Source organism: Myxocyprinus asiaticus, chromosome 45, assembly GCF_019703515.2.
Source record: "Myxocyprinus asiaticus isolate MX2 ecotype Aquarium Trade chromosome 45, UBuf_Myxa_2, whole genome shotgun sequence".
In the NCBI taxonomy this organism is placed as follows: domain Eukaryota; kingdom Metazoa; phylum Chordata; class Actinopteri; order Cypriniformes; family Catostomidae; genus Myxocyprinus; species Myxocyprinus asiaticus.
Window position 1 is genome coordinate 16,441,053 of NC_059388.1, and position 21,564 is coordinate 16,462,616.

The following is a 21,564-nucleotide window of genomic DNA, read 5'->3' on the forward strand; positions in this document are numbered from 1 at the left end:
TTTGAACTGGACCTTGGAGCAGTGGAAGAAAGTTGCCTGGTCCAATGTGTCCCGTTTTCCTTTACATCACGTGGACGGCTGTGTACATGTGCGCAGTTTACCTGGGGTAGTGATGGCACCAGGATACACTGTGGGAAGACGACAAGCTGGTGGAGGGAGTGTGATGTTCTTGGCAGTGTTCTGCTGGGATACCCTGGTTCTGGCCATTCATGCAGACGTCAATTTGACATGTGGCACCTACCTAAACATTGTTTCAGACCAGGTACACCCCTTGATGGCTATGGTATTCCCTGATGGCAGTGGTCTCTTTCAGCAGGATAATGTGCCCTGCCACACTGCTCACATTGTCTGGGAATGATTTGAGGAACATGATGAGGAGTTCAAGGTGTTACCCTGGCCTCCAGATTCACCAGATCTCAATCCGATTGAGCATCTGCGGGATGAGCAGGACCAACAAGTCCTATCCACGACAGCTCCACCTTGCAACTTACAGGACTTGAAGGATCTGCTGCTAATGTCTTGGTGCCAGATACCATAGAACACATTCAGGGGTCTTGAGGAGTCCATGCCTCGGGGGATCAGTGCTGTTTTGATGGCATGCAGAGGACCAACAGCATATTAGGCAGATAGTCATAATGTTTTGGCTCAGTGTATGTATATATATATATATATATATATATATATATATACATACACACACATACACACACACACACACACACACACACATATACTGCAAACTGATACTGATAGTACAGTATCTTGCTTTATAATTAAAAACCTTCAAAGTTCTTTAAAATGTTTTGCTATCTTTCTTTAAAATAAATGTCACTTAATTTGATATTTTGTTATATAATACAAAGACATGAATACATTAAGTGTGGCCAAATATATTTTTTAATGAAAACAAGACAAGCAATGGGGCAAATAAAACCTGTAGAATTTTTTATTTCTATTCACATAGATTTGATACAGAATCTAAAATGCAACACTGACAGATTTCATTCCCAGATTATTAAATCTATGTAACAGTACATTTGTTTAGAAGGAAAAAAAAAAGAATCTCTGTTTAGTTTATTCACAATGGTCAGTTTAAGCAAAGATTTATTTTACAGTTTGCTTACAGTTGTACATATACACCTATAGTAAAACTGCCAGTAGATACTTGCATGAGGCAGTACTGTACAAAGTACGAAGTTCACCAGAAGCACTTCGTTGGCTGAAAGTTTGGAACTACCCATCACTTTGTTTTATACAAATGCTAAAGAGTGCAAAGAAATCAGTTAATCTCAGTAACAGCTAACTGTTAGAAGTGAGACGTTTCCCAATATTAGGATCTTTATGAAAATTTCTGGGTGTATTATATTACTTTATATTACAAAAAAAAAAAAAAAAAGTAGCATTCTGTGGTCCTTGACCGTTCAAAGCTGTGTTACCAAAGAATTGGCATAGAAAAAGAAGCATATTTCAGACTACAATAAAACAACCAGAGTTCACAGTTTCTAGTATTTACAGTATTGTATATGGTTGTTTGTAACATAGGCAAACCGACACTGGAAACAGAGGTAAATGAGATGCAGCCAAGCGATGCATATGCAAGCAGTTCGTCTAAGAGGCTGAGGTTTGCTCTAGAAAACACTTTGGTCACACTTTATTACATTGTAGTAATTTTAATAAACTACATGTAATTACCATGTAATGTTTATGTAACTACTATAGAGCTACTTGTAATTACACAGTTATTATAATTACAACAGCAAGATGTGTAACAGGGACACTGTAAAATAAAGTGCTACCAAAATCTCTACTCCCAGCATTTCTTAATTTCTTGCAGTTAAAACTTAATTTCAGGCAGAAAGAGTGGTTAATCGGAGGTTCAAATGAGGACTGTTGTTCTCAAAAATAATTGCGCAAAGAAGACATTTAGCTATTGTGGAGTAAGTGGAGTTCAGAGTAAGAATATAAAAGCTTTAGTGTGTCCAGTGGGCGATGCCTTCATTAAGGCCTCCGGGAATACATTCTTTAAAAACAATTCACCAATACCTCCCAGACAAACACACAGCTCACCTAGCGATCTCATTTAAATAAGTATAAAAAAAAAACAGTTTCAAACAGTAAATTTCACCCCACATTATTTTCTATGTGGGAAAAATACACTGTGCATCATGTACAAAGCAAGAAATATCAGAACTTTGGTGTGGGCTTCAGATTAGCTACCGGCTCATAGTAGCCTCAGCTACTTCCACCTTCTTCGAGCACCACGCTGAAAAAACATTGAGAATTTTATGAATGTGGTTCAGTGGTTTACAGTGACAGAATGAGGGAGGAATCTTCAATCGGAAACAATGACCCTTCTATTGGTCCCCGAATTACACATCTTACCACATCTGTTCGCCATTCAGCAAGAACCGCATAGCATCAGCGACTGTCCTTAAAGTAAACTACAATTACCTTACAGTACACAAATTTCTTCCCTTAAAAACGTGTTTAAACAAGTAGGAATGACCATTAGGATGATAGAAGTTTGCTGAAAACAAACCCAGTGGCCCTCCTCTCTCTTTTTGTGCGTGATATTGTTGTTGTTTAAGGTTCTCTGTCCTTTGAGGGAAAGTGCATTGGTTTCTTGGGAGGTGAGGTTTGTGTTTTTATTATTTCTTAATTTCCAGGGCTCTTCAAATATACGGGCAAGTCAAGGCTCCAGAGTAAGCCTCCTTATATTGTGCATGGCGGCAGAGGGCCAGTTGCTTTCTGGATTAGCAATAGGATTTCACTGAAATAGTTGGTACAACTAGGGCACTAGGGTGACTTCTTTCTTGACCAGGTAGAAGCGAGAAGGAGGGCTTAGGTTTTTGGCTTTCTACAACACTAAACCAACTTGATGGTGAGTTCAGAAATGATTTATCTAAAATGATGTGTTTAGACAAGTAAGTGCATTGTTCAGTCTACAAAACTGAAGAGCTCTCCAGCTAGTACTTGTGTCCACCAGGGGGAGCCCTTCTCTAGTTTAAAGCAAGCCATAACCTGAGAGATTATTCTGGAAGGTTGAGTGATGTCACTTCCGGTTTCATCTTGAAGAACTGGCTGAAACGGAGAACTGCGTATCTGGAAAAGCATATTTGATGACAAAGAGTGAGAATGTGTATGGTAGTTTAAAACTCGATTTATATTGAGAATTCATGTGTTAGAATGAGTATTTTAAGACAAAACTCACCCCAAGAAGTCAAAGTCAATGGTGGAGTATTGAGCCTGGATTAATGCCCACAGTCCCCAGAAGAAATGAGATGCCTGGGGAGAATGAAAGCCAGAGACAATGAGATATATGGGGATAGCTTTTACAATAAATCTTTTTATAGTTGAAGATATACATTTATTGACAGGTAAATTTCAAGAAGAAACCATTTTACACTGGGGTCATATTTTACCCAAAAATCAAAAGAAAAAATAAATTATATTTTACACAAAGAAAATTAAGCCTGTTTTATGACCATTAAGATTTTTTTGTTAGTGACATTATTTTCCTGAATATTAAGCATCTTTTTTTAACATTTAGATTGAAATAAGACATTTAAATCATGATATTTAATACAAATAATATAGTCATGAATATCATCCTGTCTGGGGGCAATCACTTATTAATTATTAGACTCAGTATAAATTAACATTAATTTAACATTCAACAAATACTATCATGTAATATTAAATGTAAGTACCATCAATGTATAAATATTTCATTATATATGTTTTCATATAGTTCAATAATTATATAATATTGTAAATGTATTATATAACTGTGTTTTGATATATATTAAAAATGGTTAAAGATTGTACATTATTATATTACATGTCATATAAATTCTTCTATTTAAATATATGTTTTAATATCTTTTAATAGTTTAAAAATATTGTAAACTTATTTAATCATTTTAATATCTTTATTTAAATGTATTATAATATGTCAGTTCAATCAATGTACAAATGCTTCTATGTTTTAATATATTTAAATAATTGTAAAATATTCTAAATGTATTTTATTTATATATATTATAAATGTGTTTTGATGCAATACGTTTACAATATTTAAAACTATTAAAATATGTAAACATTTATTATTATTTTATTGTTTGCAAAAACATCTAACTACTGTAAACTAAACAAAAAGTAAAACTAAAAAATATTGCTTCATGTGCTAACATCTAAATAAACAGTTTAATCAGAGTCAAAAATATTTTCATTTTAAGGGTTAGATCAGGTGGAAATAGCTCTGAAGGGTAACAAGATTTTTAGATTTTTTTTCACATCATAGAAATAAGAAGGTTCTGAGAAGGTTTCAATGTCATGGAAAATAAATGTCACAATGTAAAAATTTTAATGGTCCTAAAAATAGGCTTACATTTCTATATGAAAAAAAAAAAATGTATAGATTTTTTAATAGACAGGTTTTGTGAGAATCACCCTGACACTGGAATTAACTGTGACAGATTGTATGTTATTGTTGCTTAGAAACATTTGACCTACGCCTTCCTAAGCAAAGACGGTTTCCTTTTAGTGAACCCATTAAAAAGGGAAAAAATAACTGCATGGAAGATATTGGTGTTGATTATGGATCACTGACAGTAAAGTAAAAAGCTTATAAAATGGGGCATACATGTATAAAAGCCCGTTATGAGACTGAATCACTGAATCCATCATGTGAGTAAAGATCACGGGTATGCTGGCCTATAATAAACTCTCTATCACATCCTGTGTTTTTGCTCAACTGCACAGGATAAATGTTTGTCTCTGCCAGAGTCAAAGGCAAACCCACTCGGATACAATCTTTGAGCAAATTCAGACCATCTTTTGTAAAACATCATGTAAAGATGGTGTGTAAACATCAAGACAGCTCAACTTAGGACCCCTGTTAAAGAACGCAACCCAGGGATTAGTTCCTACAAAGTAGTTCTGCCATGTTCACATCTGAAATGTAATAGAAATATTAAAGAAGAATGACTTAAATCGGACTAAAGACAGGGTTCCCACACCTTTTGACCAATCAATTTCCATGACTTTTGATTTTTAAAAATCATTTTATAGATTTCACATCGAGCAATTTCTAATTGAATAAATGTTTTAGAGTCAAATGTAGCCTGAAAGACATTTAAACTACCAAAACTTTCCATTACTTTTCAGGATTTTGTTTATTTCCATGACTTCTCTGGGCTTGGAAATCATAATTTTAAGAATTTCCTGATATTTCAAGATTTTTCACGACAGTGGGAACCCTTTAAAGAAATATCGCCACCAAATCTGATTCAGATCTGTACATGTTTTCTCCAGGTTTCCAATAACAGAGAAGTGAGTTTAAAAATTAAGGCAGCAAAACATCTACAGTCATTCATTAAGCTTTTACACTGTGGCATTTCTAGGCATCTGTTTTAATGTCTTTCAAGGTCTCTCTCAGGGACACAAGAGAAAGCGGTGCCTCCCTCCCTCCCTCTTTTTTTTTTTTTTTTTTTTTGTTGTTGTCTTTTCCCCCTGAATAATTAGAAATGTTAAAATTGCTCTGTCTGGCCTGCTTTTAACATGTAGATCATAAAACTGGCTGTGTAAGTGTAAACCAGATATTAAATTAGTTTTCCATTTTGAAGTAAATATCATCTTCATGAAACGGCTAAAGGGCAGGTGTACAACTCAATCATGAAAGAATGACACACACACACACACACAAGTCAGGGTGGCCAGGAAGTCAAGGCTCTTTCCTTGACAACCTGCAATAACTATTCATCCATTTGTCTCCAATTCAATCACTTCTCTAATGCACATGATCTAACTGCTTAATAGTTAAACTGTACATGATGTTCCCATTTACTTTGTAAAAATGCTGCATGTTATTAAAAAAAGCAATTAAACTGAAAAAATAAGACCAGGGTTTAGTTTGGCAGGGTACGTATGGATCAGAATGCATCACGATAAATCCAGTTTCAACTCACCAAGGCGAAGCGGTTGACTTGCACGTACAGAACTTCCACTTCAGTGTTGGAGACCTGTGAGCCCTGTGATTTGTACTCCTTGTAAGCCTCCAGATAGGCCCTGAGCCACTGCAATTGGAACTCGCGCCCAGGATACAGGCTGTAATCCACCTCATTCAGACCTATCACCCAAAACCAAACCCAATTAGGGCTAGGCGATATATCTAATATTTACAATATAAAAATAAATCAACATTGTGAACACAATGATTATATTGTGCTTTGTCTTTACCCATTACATTTTGTAAATCCCATTGTTCATGTATTCAAATGTTTTAGAAAAATATATATGTAGATAAATATTGCAGTTAATTACTTATTATAATGTATTGTTTTATTGGTGCATTTAAATAAAAATGATTACATTTCAGGTGTCCTTCACGTTCATTTAGTGAAAACATGTCTTGATTATTTCTAACAAGACTTTTACTCCATTTCTATTTGGCTATAATGACTGTTTTTAATTGGTTTGCCTGATTGCAAAAAAAAAATAAAATAAAAAAAAATAAAAATCACCCTTTTAGGTAAAAAAAATATTGACTTTCAGAGCAAATACAAAACATTGAGATATTTATGTATATTGAATATAGTAAAAGTGAAAAAAATAAAATAATAAAAAATTAATTATATATATATATATATATACACACACACACACACACACGCAAGAATCCCTTTGGAATTAGCTGGTTTTCTGCATTAATTGGTCAAAAAATGTGATCTCATCCTCAAAGTCACAAGTATAGACAAACACAATGTGCTTAAGCTAACAACACACAAACAATTATAATCCGTCATGTCTTTATTGAACACATCCCATTAAACATTCAGTGTTGTGGAAAAAGTGAACCCTTGGATTTAATAACTGGTCGAACCTCCCTTGGAAGCAATAACCTCAAACATAGAACACACAGCACTGCGTATGGTGTTTCTAAACAATTCAACCTCAGTTTCATCAGTCCACAAAACATTTTCCCAGTAGCGTTGTGGCGTGTCAAGGTGGTCGGGTGCACAGCAATGTTTTTGTTGGAAAGCAGCGGCTTCCTTTGTGGTGTCCTGCCATGGACTCCATGCTTGTTTAATGTTTTCCGTATAGTAGACTCATGAACAGAGATGGTTACTAGTTCCAATGATTCCTTCAAGTCTTTTGCTGTCACTATAGGGTTCTTTTTTACCTCATAGAGCATTCTGCAGTGTGCCCTTTAAGTCATCTTAATCATCTCCATTTATGACAATTTGTCTAGCTGTGGACAGATGGATATCTAAGCTCCTCTAGATAACTTTGTAACCCTTTTTAGCTTTATGCAAAGCAACCATTCTTGATTGTTGGTCTTCCGAGATCTCTTTTTTGCGAGGCATGGTCCACGTCAGCAGATGCTTCTTGTGAATAGCTAACTCAAAATGTTTGAGTGTTTTTTATAAGTCAAAATAGCTCTAACCCACACCTCCAATCTCAAGGTTTGCCAACTCTTGACTCTAATTAGCTTTTGTTGATGTCATTAGCTAAGGGGTTCACATACTTTTTCCAACCTACACTGTGAATGTTTGAATGATGTATTCAGTACGTACAAGAACATACAATAATTTGTGTGTTATTAGTTCAAATAGATTGTGTTTGTTCATTATTGTAACTTAGATGAAGGTCAAACCAGATTTTAAGACAAATATATACATAAATGATGGTAATTCCAAAGGGTTCACATACTTTTTCTTGCCACTGTATAAATACATTTTCAGTTATACTGACTATCCCTAAACACAATTAAATTTTGTCACAGATTACCTTGTTAAACAGGTTTCTCCAATCTCTGTTAGTTAATTTCTTATATGGAATAGCTTTATTTCTGATCATATCACATTACCTGCAAATTCATTGAAGTGATTCCCTATGTCAAAGGCTTGGTAATTGTACCCAGCATATTCATAGTCAATGAATTTGACATTTCCTGCAGGAGGGCAAACAAATGAAAAATTGTTTAGAAAAGAATTGATACACGAGAATTGTCTTCTTAACCCTTTTTCTTTTTTACTGTAACATTCTATGCCTGGTTTAGCAAACCAACACTACATGGGGTTTATCTGCAGTTTAAACTGATCAAATCACATCTGGGAAAAGGAGTAAGGATTTGCATTCTGGTGAAAGACAAGAGAGTCAACAAATAACAGAAACTGAAGACATTGGGACAGATTTCATGCACTCATAGCATGCACATGTGAAATAAATAGCATGTTATATTTACATGAGTCTGCTGAGAGGAAAAGCGGAACACTTGCAATCACGTTTTTGAGAAAATGTATATTATTGATTTTGAAGATATTTAGGCAATATCTTAACACATTGATTCCTGCTTGATTACAAAATATAAAGGGAGTAGGAGAAAGTTGTTATTGCAAGTTTTCAACATTTTCCAGGAAATATTTAAACTGGTGAAAGACAGTGTGTCACGCAAACGGTCTTTTGCTCTACAGGAGGAAACCCAACAAAGATAAAGAGTAACATAAAAGTAAAGAGAGCAAAATGGATAAATAATTCAGATTAGAGTTGAGTTTACAGCCTTACAGAAGGCAAAAACGGGAGACGGTAGAAAGGCCAGAGGGCTGGAAGGACAGAGGAGGTAAAGGAGAGAAAATGGGCGACATCGGCATCTAGTGGCACATAGTCTGTATAGCAGTGGTGTAGCAAGCAATGACTAATTGGTCAAATGATATGGATAGAGCTGACTTCAGAATACAAAGCTTTACTCCTATGAGACAATATAAATGTGTAGTGCATTGTTTGTGTTGTCTTAAATGGGTCATATCATTTCATTTTTACCCTGACGTCCACTTATATTTATTTGCACATGGTATATACAGTAGATGATTTAGGGTGTTGAGATTTTTCTATTATTGCCTTTTATGTTCTAAGGAGGAAGTCATTCAGGTTTGTAACAACATGAGAGTGAGTAAATGAAGACAGAATTGTCATTTTTTTGTGTGATCTATCCCTTTAAGTCACCAAATAGGTGTAACTGAAATGTTAGTGTTTAAATGTATGAATCTTGTTTTTCGAGGAAGTTTCGAGTTCTGAAAGTATGCTTTTCTTTCCTCAAAAGATATGATATGACCCCTTTAAAACTACACCTCTGCCTGTTCCTTTAAATTAGTGTGCCTATGTGTTTACATGTGTTTGACTTTTAAAGTTTACAGATGACTTGCATTCCCAGTGCTCTAGAGCTTATGATGTGTAGAAAAAAGTTTGATTGACATTGGACATAAGTGTTGGTCTACAGAAAGAGACACGTGAGGTGGTTACCGGACCCGGTGGCGTCCTAGCTGGACACACTGAACACCTCCAGTCAGTGGCTATAGCCCTGTGCAGCAGATGAAGAGATTTGGGCAAACTCACATCTGTCACAGAACACACACAGCTTCACTGCAGAGAGGCCACTGGGCACCTCCCCCTTTAAGAACAAACACGGCTCATCTTAAAAAACGCACACCCCCACCACACAGCATCCCCATTGGTCGATTAGCCAGCCAATGAGGCCTCAAGTTACTGCCTCAATGCAAATGCCATGGTGGCTTCCTGTGCAGGCCAAGCCTGTAGGACTTTGAAACTTATTTGACTCCCTGAGTGACAACGAAAGGAAAGAAAAACAAAAACAAGTACAGTCTCTAAAAGCTTTGCTATTGCGTAACACTCTTGCTCTCTATTGCTCTTTGTGTGGAGGGGGCTGAGTGTACAGTGTTGTAAAAAAAAAAAAAAAGAAAGAACTTTTATAAAAACATTTTGCTTTGAAAACTTCCTCCCACCCCTTGTGTGCGTGTTAAAAGCTAGCTGGAGGAAGTGGCTTGGCTTTTTTTTTTTCTGTCGCCTCCTTCCTCAAGTTATGGTTTGTGAAGTTCAAATACAATCAAGTGCCCAAGGTCGTAGCTGCCTTCAAACCATGTTCTTGAACCAAATTTCCACACTGAAAAAAATGATTTTGTAGTGAATATAGCAGAAAGTATAAGTACTTTCTACAATGAATAAGTTAGTTTTAGCGTGAACTTGAAAATATTGCGTAAATTCTACATTTGTACTCGATTCAAACATGTAAAAATGAATGCTCTATCTTGTACTTAAATATTATTTATGATTGTTTGATATCTTCACAATGCATCATCATGTTTCAATCCTAAAGTAGGATATTTGCTAATTTGAGTAAATTGTACTTAATTTTCGACACTGGTGTTACCAGAATGTGCCAGGCTTGAATAATTAATGAGCTTGAATGGTTTCACTGTTTGCAATTTGATTTACACCATTTATATTGGTAATTTTGTTGCGTTTTGTAACTTTGTTTTGCGAAGTCTGAAAAATTACCCGTTCATGATTAAAAAAAAATTATCTGTTGATTGTTACGTCATCGTGTTTTGTGCACCAAGTGTTCAGGTCTGTGTGGGCAGCTCTTGATCTAGTTTCTATTGACATTAAAGCAAAGGTACTGTTGTCTAATATACTACATAGAATGCATTAAGCTTCCTTGTGTCTTGTGGTACATGACTAAGTACATTAAAAAGCATTGATTGCTAGTACAATTTTTAAAGCATGGCTTAATTCAGTGCAACATTGTTTGAGTAAAATATCCACACAAAAAAGAGTGAGTAAAATTTCCTTAAAACAGAGCATTGTGAAATTAAACTTTATTCAAGAATTTCTAATTAAAGCCACCAAGAATTGTGTGTAGCCTTTACTTGAAAATATGGTCCGTTAAATTTACTAGCAATTTCTGCGTGTAAATTCTTTTTTGAAGTAAAACCCACTCCACATTTTTTTCATTGGCATGACTGAATCGCTAATCTGTTGTTGGGAATTATTTACTGGTCCAAGAACAGCTTTAAAAAGCAACTGTTCCCCCAAAATGAAAATTGTGTCATAATGTTTTACTCTCATTCTTCCAAACCCATTTCATATGACTTTCTTTCTTCTGTGGAACCCAAAATGGAGATGTTAGGCAGAAGGACCGCCTCATTCATCATTCACATTCACTGCATCTTTTTTTTCTCCATCCAATGAAAGTGAATGGTGACAGAGGCTTTCAATCTGCCTAATATCTCATTTTGTGTTCAACGGAACAAGAAAAGTGATTTGGAATAACATGTGGTTGGTTAAATGATGACACACTTTTCATTTTTGGGTGAACTATCTCTTTAAGGGCAACTGCTACCTTCAGTGTTAGCACTGTGGTTGATATGTGCTGACAATAATCAGTTTGACTGCTGCTGCCACCAAAAAAAATACAAAAAAATAAAAATAAAAATAGGTGAGGCAGGAACTATAAATTCTCCCACTACTACTGTGGCAGAGCAGCCATTTTCTCACTTGCTCACTCTTTTCCAAGCCAACACTCGCATTCAATCTCTCTCCAGCCTGCAGTTTAAGTAGCAGCAAACAGTAGCCAGTTTCTACATCATGAAGATTGTAAACAGCATCACAGCAACTTTCCCCAAAAGCAACACAAACACACATTTGCTTTTGATTTAAAGACAACAAAAAAAGAGACACATTTTATGGAAACCAGTGGATTCTTCTGGTCCTCGGATGAAATTGCTGCATGAAAATGTAATTTAAAAGGAATAGTTCACCCAAAATGAAAATTCTCTCATTATTCACTTACCCTGATGCCATCCCAGATGTGTTTGACTTTCTTTCTTCAGCAGAACACAAATGAAGATTTTTAGAAGATAGAGCTCTGTCAGGTCCTTATAATGGAAGTACACGGATGCCAGCACTTTGACGGTCTAAAAGTCACATTTAGGCAGCATAAAAGTAATCCGTGTGACTCCAGTCGATCAATGAATGTCTTCTGAAGGGAATCGATACGGTCGATCGTTTGTGTAAAAAATAAATAGATAATTAAAAGGTTATTCAATTTTAAAAAGCGCTTCCTGCCAGCAGCTGACACAAAGCATGATGTAAGCGCATCGGTGAGTTCATGTGAGAATTCAGAAGCGGCGCTTATTTACAACAGAAGAACGAAAGTCACGCGAGAGTTCGGCCATTTCAAACAACGTCAGAGCCCTGGATGGAAGTGCCAATTTAAAGTTACAAATGTTTTAATTATCGACTTGTTTCTTTCATAAACCTACCGATTCGCTTCAGAAGACATTCACTGATCGACTGGAGTCATGTGGATTACTTTTATGCTGCCTAAATATGACATTTGGACCGTCAAAGTGCTGGCACCCATGTACTTCCATTATAAGGACCTGACAGAATTCTGTCTTCTTCTTAAAATCTTAATTTGTGTTCTGCTGAAGAAAGACAGTCATACACAACTGGGATGGCACCAGGGTAAGTGAATAATGAGAGAATTTTCATTTTTGGGTGAACTATTCCTTTAAGGATCCTTTAGGGAAGGGCATCCATTCTACATTTCTGAGGTGAAAACACTAAATTCAAGCCTACCTGAGGCAGGGGGCTGGGGAAACAAATGCCACTGTGGCTGAAGGAAGCTGGTGGGGTTTGTTGGACTCACCTTCCTGTTGGTTGTAGATGATGTTCTTACAGAGCAGATCATTGTGGCAAAGAACGACTGGGGAACCCAGTTTAGAAAGGCTCTGCTGAAGCCAGATCATCTCATCTCTAAGACACACAGCACTGGGAACCTCATTGTTCAGCCTGGAAATAAAGGACACAAACATCTATAAAAACACACACACAAATGTTGGCATAGCTATCTTAAGACTTTATAATGTTGTATAATGCCAAGGTTGCCTCCATAATGCCTCCAGAATGGCATAGACTCCTAATGTTATATAGTGAGGGATAAGAGGCATAAACATGGCAAAACCATATTATATTCACATGTATTTCAAAGCATATGTTATGCGATTTTGCTACATCTTCGCCTCCACATTTGAACATCATTTTCCACCACCAAAAATGGACTTTCGAAAATGCTCTCTAGTAACGCATATTTTTGAAAATGATGACGTTACTGAAAACAGATTAGTGTGCGAATGTCGCCTAACCCAAACCATAAAAGTAAACTTTGTGATTTTAAAATAATAATAAATAAAAAAAATTATGAACTGATGATCCAATTGAGGACATTCTCAAATGCCCCTTAAGGAAGGTTTTGCCAGATTTAGCTGACTTTTGGGGATGATTTGTCCCTAAACTATAGCCAAGTATGTATTGTACACACATAAACACACACATATTTTTGTGTTCCAGTGTGATATTTGTGATTCAATGAAGGCACATTGTGTCCACACCTGCCTTCTTCACTCAGTAAATGATATTATCTTAATAAACTTTTCAGGGTGAAATTACACGAGAAATTACACGACAACCAAGATTACTTTCAAAAAGGCATTGAAAGACACAAAGGCACTGGAACAGTTCAAGCTGAATTTGTTAAGTTTATAAATAGTAAATTAACCATAGAGACACTGTATGGGTGTGTTATTTGCTGCTGGTTGTTGTTGCGAAATCACTCATTGCAGGTGCTAGATGGCACACATTGGTCTTTTTAACTGAAACAATTAACGATTGCCACGTACCTTGTAAACCATTACTTTTTTCTAACCGATTCGATTTTTTCCATTGACAAGAAGTAGGGATCCGAGTCATATCTAGAGCCCAGAATTCCAAAACACTTGAAGGTGAACAAAAAAAAGCACCCTAGCATTGAGTTTTGCACAAGCAAGCACAATATTTTCTTTAGAAAATGTACAAATCTAGTTGCTTTTTCAAATTCCATGACCACCAGCTAAATTGATAAGGCATCCAGATATATTTCTGCTTCATGTGTGTTACCCTGAACTTGTTCTTGTGCAAATATGCATGACAAGATGATTCATGTAACATTGGGTGGGCTAAGGCTTTCAAACCACAATGAGAACAGAAAATATTTACTTAGGAATGATAAAAGAAATGTCATACATCAAAAGAATCTCATAGCTTTTCTGTATGTCACCACCACAGCAGGTTATGCTGAGATACATTCTTTGACAATTTACCACCTGCATTTTGAATTCTAAATTCTTTTGACTGCTTCAATACTGCTATGTTTTTACACAAGAGGGTGTGTTAGTGTGTACATCTCTTTTCCAAATGCCATTGGAAAGTTTGTGGTTTTATTTAAATGGGATTCAATCATTCATTTAATGCTCTTCTCACCTTTGGTCCATCTCAGGGTCCTCAAAGTGTGAAGGAACAAGTGAAAAGAATTTGCTTATCTTCAGCCAGAGGTCTGACTGGGGCACCCAACCATTATGGGCATGTATGGCATGGTACTTGGCCATCTGCCTTGCAATGTGCCTGTAAAATATGAAAATTATAACACATTTGAAATATACTTTGCAATTCTGATGGAGCGGTTAGCTAAACATCCCAGTTTTTCAGCCGTCTTTGTTCCGAAAGTACTTTATAGGATTTTATAAATTCGTTCATAGAACAGATAGAAGCCATGAACCAAACCAACCAGCTCTGAGGTGATTTACAAACTTTAATTTGAAGCAAAAAAGTATTTGAAAATCAGACAAAAAAACAAAAGGTACAAGACATAAGTAATGAACTAATCACAATAAAAAAGTGAAAAAAATATAAAGCTATTGATTTAAAATTGGTAATTACAAGTATAGAATCATTATATTTACATTTGTTACAAAATATTCAGAAATATACAAGTACTTTGAGATTAGGGTTGACACGATACCAAAACCAGTAAAATTTAACGATTCTGTATACCAATTTTGATAAAAAGGTAATATGATATTGAACACACACCTTTAGCCTATTTAACAAGTTAAATATCAATGTAAATAATAAATTAAAACAACTGCATGTTTCCTTGAAGTGTTTCTCAATTAAGTAAACATTGCTTAATTTAAGTAGGACCCTATGAAATCAGTTTTATTTTTTTCTTAATTTCATTGTATTTCTTTCCCAAATTCTGTGTTTAACGTTCCATGTTTTTAAGTTTAATTCAATCAAGTCATCATCAACATCTAGTCAAGTGCTTCAGTAAAGATCCACAAAGCATAATCTAAAACACAACAATGGTCTTATTTTTGTCAAATAAAGGGCTGCACAGAGCATCACAGTATAAATGAAAACACTGATGAAAAATTATATTTAGCACAACAGCACTCTTGCTTGTTGAGATATATTCATTATTATTATCATTATTATTACAGTAAATATTAAATTGTTACTATACAACAGTAATACAATAGTAATACTTCTGTTGCTATTTTTGTTTCAATTTCATGTGTTGAACACATCTTTTATTTTGAATTAAACTTATTTTGATGTGAAGGCTTTTTCGTTTCTGTGCTTTTGACGGTAGCTCACACCTCCGGATAAGGGGCTGGTTATATGGCCCAATGAGATTATAAAATCGCAAAATGCTGCAATTTAATTATATAAATACAGTATATAGTCTGCAGGCGCTACACTCCACAGTGAATGTGCACCCTCTTCTGTATTCTACTACAAAACACACATCGTGCGATACTCTTAAAACGTTTTCGTTTTTTCGACATATTCACTTTGAAGCATGCAGCACATGCAGACTGTATATTTATGCAATTAAATTGAATCCTTGTGCAGTTAAATAATCACTGTCTTAAAAGGTTTATACAGTAAGTTGTTGTAAATAGATTCCCCTATGGAAAAATATTAGATTTTTACTTCTGAAACCTGACTGTTCTCTTCTGTTTGGTGACCTTAAATGGCGCAGAAATGACACACTTCACCTTTAAACGAAACAGTTTAAAATGGCTTATCAGACAACTCTTCTGCTACCACTCTACACACAGTAAACTTGTTCTTTCACAGCAGTCTCAGGACAGACACATATTGGCATTAGGCAGGGGGTCAGTGTGCAAAAGAGAGAGCAGTGCGTCATTCTTGTCTTAAGGGATTACTGGGTGAAGGCTGGGTTATATGACAAGTGTCTGGCTAGTCTGAGGTCAAGGCCAGTCTCACTATCTCCATTACACTGCCCTCAATTGATGAGCTCATTATTATAAAGGACAATAGTGTTCAGGCCAATAAATAATGATAAAGCCTTTTTGACACTAATAACAAAGACTTTGTTATGCTGTTATTTTAGACTATCAGAAAGTCCAAAATGAACGGCAAGCACCAAATGCAATACAAATCGTATTTGGGGAGTAAAACACTCGCTAATGGCCAGAAAATATCTAAGAAATTGAAACGTTATACATATACTTAGAAAGTTTCTGGCCGGGGGCCTGGGTAGCTCAGTGGTAAAGACGCTGGCTACCACCACCGGAGTTCACTAGTTCGAATCCCAGGGTGTGCTGAGTGACTCCAGCTGGGTCTCCTAAGCAACCAAATTGGCCTGGTTGTTAGGGAGGGTAGAGTCACATGGGGAAACCTCCTCGTGATCACTATAATGTGGTTCGCACTCAGTGGGGCACGTGGTGAGTTGTGCGTGGATGCCACAGTGGATGGCCTGAAGCCTCCACATGCGCTATATCTCTGCGGTAACGCTCAACAAGTCATGAGATAAGATGTGCGAGTTGACAGTCTCAGATGCGGAGGCAGCTGAGATTCATCCTCCGTCACCCGGGTTGAGGCAAGTCACTACGCCACCACAAGGACTTAGAGCGCACTGGGAATTGGGCATTCCACATTGGGAGAAAAAGGGGATTTGTGAGTTATTTACTCACCAAAGACAATTTTAAGGCCACATCCACACTAATACATTTTCATTTGAAAAGGCTTCTTTTTCTTACATCCACACTGAGACAAAGTGACAAGCCATTTTGCGATTATCGGCAATCAATTATATTAACTGGATTTTAAATTAAAAATGTTATTTAATCTTACTAAATCAACCAGACAAATTAGGTTATTTTGGGTTAGATCAAGTAGAAATGGATGCTTGAGGTAACAATTGCATGCTACCACTTTTTTTTCAGTGTTATTCAAAATACAATTTCATGGAAGTATTTAAAGAAATATTTATGGCTAGTGCATGTGACAGTAAGTTGACTGCATTGTGTTTGTGCATATCTAACCTGAAGATGGCAGGGCTGCGGATGTGCTCCGGCTCCAGGGCCACACCCTGCAGAAACTCATAGCACAGGCCGTTATTGAAAGTGCAGTAGAGGCGTGGAGCGCACCGATGGGCCTGGAGAACACGGAAGCTCTTCACCTCCTTCTCACGGTCCACAAACAGTTCCGTCTTGTTCCCGTAGACACGTACCAGCACCACGTTCTGCATGGAACCACCAACGTAACAGCCTATCAGCTTGTTTGTGATGCCGTCAGTGAAGGACTGCAGAAAGAGGAAAACAGAAAGTGGAGAGGTCATCATCAACTTGCTCTGCTGGTTTGAGGTTAAGCTTTAGCGATCTTCTTTAAAAAATAAAAAAAACTTGTTAGCATCAGCATCACATGCTTTTAATTAGTTCCTTTTCTGGTTTTTCCAACACCAAGTGGACAAGAAATCTCACACTTGAGGAAAGCAGAGTTAGGTAGTAAACTTAAATAGCTTTAGATGGATAATATTTCTCACCACATTTTCACATTCAAGACAAACTCCTTTCCGAAACATCACCCTAGAAATGTGACGGAATTTCAATTAACTTCACCTTACTGTCAGTTTATAAATTTAGCCGTGTGGCTCAGGTGTCACGAGTTTATTTTATCAAAACCCAGCAGCACAAAAGCAGGCGAATTCCGTGTGACAGAGCTGAACAAATTTGCATTGTCAACTAATGTAAATGGAGCGTGTTCGGAAAGCCAAGCATTCCAGAGCACAATCATCTGCACTATCTGGGATTGACTGGATGTGGGCGGAACATAAGGAATTTTATTTTCACCAGAGTTCTGGCATGGGGCAGAATACCCCGTTTTGTTTTAAACTTGATGAAAATAACCCAATACATACCAGTTTTCCCCTCTTATATGCGATGAGTCACACTCCTACCAGCTCTGTTTGTACAAGGAAGTATTCTTCCCCACCTCAGGCTAAAATGTGATCACCTTACCAGATTATTGTTACAGATTGCTGACTTTTCATCTGAATTGAGTTTTTTGACATGTGGGTTTACAAAGTCATGTGGAAGTGAGATTATATGTACTACGTGGTGAGTTTGTGCATTAGGTTAACTTCAAAAGTGTTCTAAAAATATCTGTTTTTTAGGGTTGGCAAGTGTAAAGCCAATTTTATTGGCCAAAAAATATGGTGTGTGATGTTAAAACAACTACAAGAATCCCTTCTGCTGTGATAAGGAAGGAATTCAGTTGCATGACCCACAGAGCAACAATCACACTGTGCTGGTATCCCAATCCAAAAACTTTTACAGAGGAAGTTCAATCCGAGCACCTGAAAAACTTGATTCAAGTTGTCTCCACGGACGCTCTCAACACCAAGGTGACGGAAACCTGAACCATCTCATTGACAATTGTCAAGGCTGTGGTCAATAGTCAATACATGCAGGTTCCTGACTTAGTGGAACTAGTTTGTTGTTCTGTATTCTAGGCTTCCAAGAATGTCTTTAAGACTCAAAACAGTAAAAAAATAAATAAGAGTATTAATAGTCATGTGAAGTGCCCTTTTATTTACGTGTTCTCAGAAAAGTCAGGAAAAGCATGCCCTGTGAAATGAGCATCCTCTACTGTAGTCTTGATTCCTCCCACACCTCAGGTTATTCAGTGAAGTATGAATACGGACAGAGCGCTCTGGGGCGTTCACAGTAGGCTACGTTTTAACCTGAAATTGTCACCAATATTCCAGGTTCAATACAAGTTAAGCTCAATTGACAGCATTTGTGGCATAATGTTGATTACCACAAGAAATAATTTCGACTCATCCCTCCTTTTCTTTAAAGTTACAGTGAGGCACTTACAATGGAAGTGAATGGGGCCAATTTTTGGAGGGTTTAAAGGCAGAAATTTGAAGCTTATTTTATAAAAGCACTTAAATTCATTCCTCTGTTAAAACTTGTGTACTATTTGAGCTGTAAATTTGATTAAATAGTCCTTTAACGGTTTTAGGGTTAGTTGAAATGACATCATCATTTCATAACTTTACACAGAAAAGGTTAGTTAGCAATTTTTTAACACTAAAATCATGTTAACACATATTGTTTATGTCTTGTGGCTATACTTTTGAAATAGTGAGTATTTTAATGTTTACAGATTGGCCCCCATTCACATCCATTGTAAATGCCTCACTGGAACCTGGATTTCTGTACTACAAATACTTTCGACTGAGCTTGTATTGAACCCGGAATACTCCTTTAAAGAGCCATTTCTACCTGATTTAATCCTTAAAATTCATTTTGTCATTGTAACTGAATGCACTCCGGTTGATTCAGACATGTTAAATAATAGTTTTTACTTGAATCAGACCCATTAATTTTGATGATGCACATTTTTAGGTTAACATTTTATTTTTCATGTCACCATCATGTCAGTCTCTGGCAGCTCTAAGCAAACACCTTTTAACGGTTTAGTAATGCAATAAAACTATGTTGCACAATTATGTAATATATTTGACATGGCCTAATTTTAGAAATGAGGAATGTTGCACAACCATAATGCATTACTGCAGATGGAGGAAAAAAACGAAAGTTTTGCTTTCATATGTTCCTCATACTTTTTGACATTTGGTCCATGTTAACTTTTCTGTCCTGAATGGGCACTGAGCCAGAACAGTCAGTAAAGGGAAAGCCTGGGTCCCAAAATGGAGCTCTCTCATATACACCGATCAGCCACAACATTAAAACCACCTGCCTAATATTGTGTAGGTCCCACTTGTGCTGCCAAAACAGCGCCAACCGCATATTATTCTCACCACAATTGTACAGAGCGGTTATCTGAGTTACCGTAGACTTTGTCAGTTCAAACCAGTCTTGCCATTCTCTGTTGACCTCTCTCATCAACATCTAACACCCCCCCACCTCCATAGGACCACCCTCACATACTTACCTGTCATAACCGACATGCATCACTCACTTCGGCCTCATACATTACATCTAACACCAGGCGTTTCTGTCCGCAGAACTGCTGCTCACTGGATGTTTTTTGTTTTTGGCACCATTCTCTATACACTCTAGACTAGAGACTGTTGTGTGTGAAAATCCCAGGAGATCAGCAGTTACAGAAATACTCAAACCAGCCTGTCTGGCACCAACAACCATGCTACGGTCAATTGAGACCAAATTGAGATCAATTTTTTTTCCCATTTTGATGGTTGATGTGAACATTAACTGAAGCTCCTGACCCATATCTGCATGAGTTTATGCACTGCTGCCACACAATTGGCTGACTAGATAATCGCATGGATGATTGTTGGTGCCAGACGGACTGGTTTGAGTATTTCTGTAACTGCTGATCTCCTGGGATTTTATATTACTATAATATATATATCAATCACTCTTAAAGAACAAGCCTTACTATGACAATGTAAAATATGTAAAACCCAAAGATCTGTTTCATAACAGCCATATATTTTTATATTTTCAGCTGAATCATACACATAACTGTGCCATTTTTAAACTGGTTTATACAGTCGTGTGTGCCATTATTTTGTCTATCAACACATAAATAAACCATCTTTAGCTCGAGGGCTCGATGTGTCATTTTTAAACCACAAGATCAGGAACACGCGCACGCGCGCGCGCACACACACACACATACACGTACGTATGCCATTTAGCTGGTGCGCATTAAGTAATACATGTAAGATACTATGTATAAAACTCCCAGGATCCACCACCCACTCACTTCCCTTTACAATTTTACAATTGTAATTCCACTATCCAGCTGTCTCCTATGCAATTGCAAAAAAATACTTTATTGAATACATGCAAGTTCAAATATAGGTTTTCGTGCATACGAGTTTTATAACAAGTGCTTTGACAGCTCGCATTGGTTGGTGGTGTACTGAGCGCCATGGTGCTGATGGGTCCATCTGGTGACGCAGCTGAGGATTTGAAGGCGCAACACGCTCAAATTCGTTTTCTGCATTATATAACGCGTGTGAACGAACTGCTGTCAGCACATGACGGTTTCTGCTTCGCTTGGGGTCAGCGTGCGACCCCCAAATCGCAAGTTATTAGGAAAGACATGAGAATTACCTTCATTTTGACCTCCGAGGGTTTCCAGTGGGGTCTAAGCGTCTTGATCAGTTTCAGCGCCCCGGCTCTGTAATCGTGCTCGTCTACGGTCACGTCTAATTTCGGAACCACCGGCGCGCTTTCGGGGACGTGAATGTAACTGGCCATTGTTGTAAAACGCTTGCTTGTACTGCTCTGAGACGTGAAAGACTGCGCGGAAGATTCAATGAATGCGATAATGTAAAGCAGGGTGCAGATTTTAACTCAGGTTCTAAACGGTCACGCCTCCAGTGGTGTTCGATTCGCGAATGAGTCATTCTTTTGAATCGGTTCTTTGTAATGATTCGGTTGAGTCGATTCGTTAAGCATTCGTAATTCATTTGACATAGACTTGATTTTAGTGTAGCGAAATATTTAATTTTTGACCGGAATGACAACGAGGCTGTGAGGGATAGACTTTCAATAGATTGTTCTTTTTTTA

At 36.9% G+C, this 21,564-nt stretch overlaps 1 protein-coding gene across 1 annotated transcript; it reads right to left on the bottom strand.

The window, feature by feature from the left end:
• Positions 1-924: 924 nt before the first annotated feature.
• LOC127435469 (ethanolamine kinase 1-like) lies at positions 925-21,335 on the bottom strand. Its single transcript, XM_051689005.1, has 8 exons — positions 21,105-21,335; positions 17,034-17,293; positions 14,161-14,301; positions 12,512-12,654; positions 7,871-7,954; positions 5,970-6,130; positions 3,212-3,285; positions 925-3,102 (listed from the first exon to the last, which is right to left on the bottom strand). The coding sequence occupies exons 1-8, from the start codon at positions 21,249-21,251 to the stop codon at positions 3,030-3,032; spliced, it is 1,083 nt and encodes a 360-aa protein (XP_051544965.1). The 5' UTR covers positions 21,252-21,335; the 3' UTR covers positions 925-3,029.
• Between the last annotated feature and the right edge of the window lie 229 nt (positions 21,336-21,564).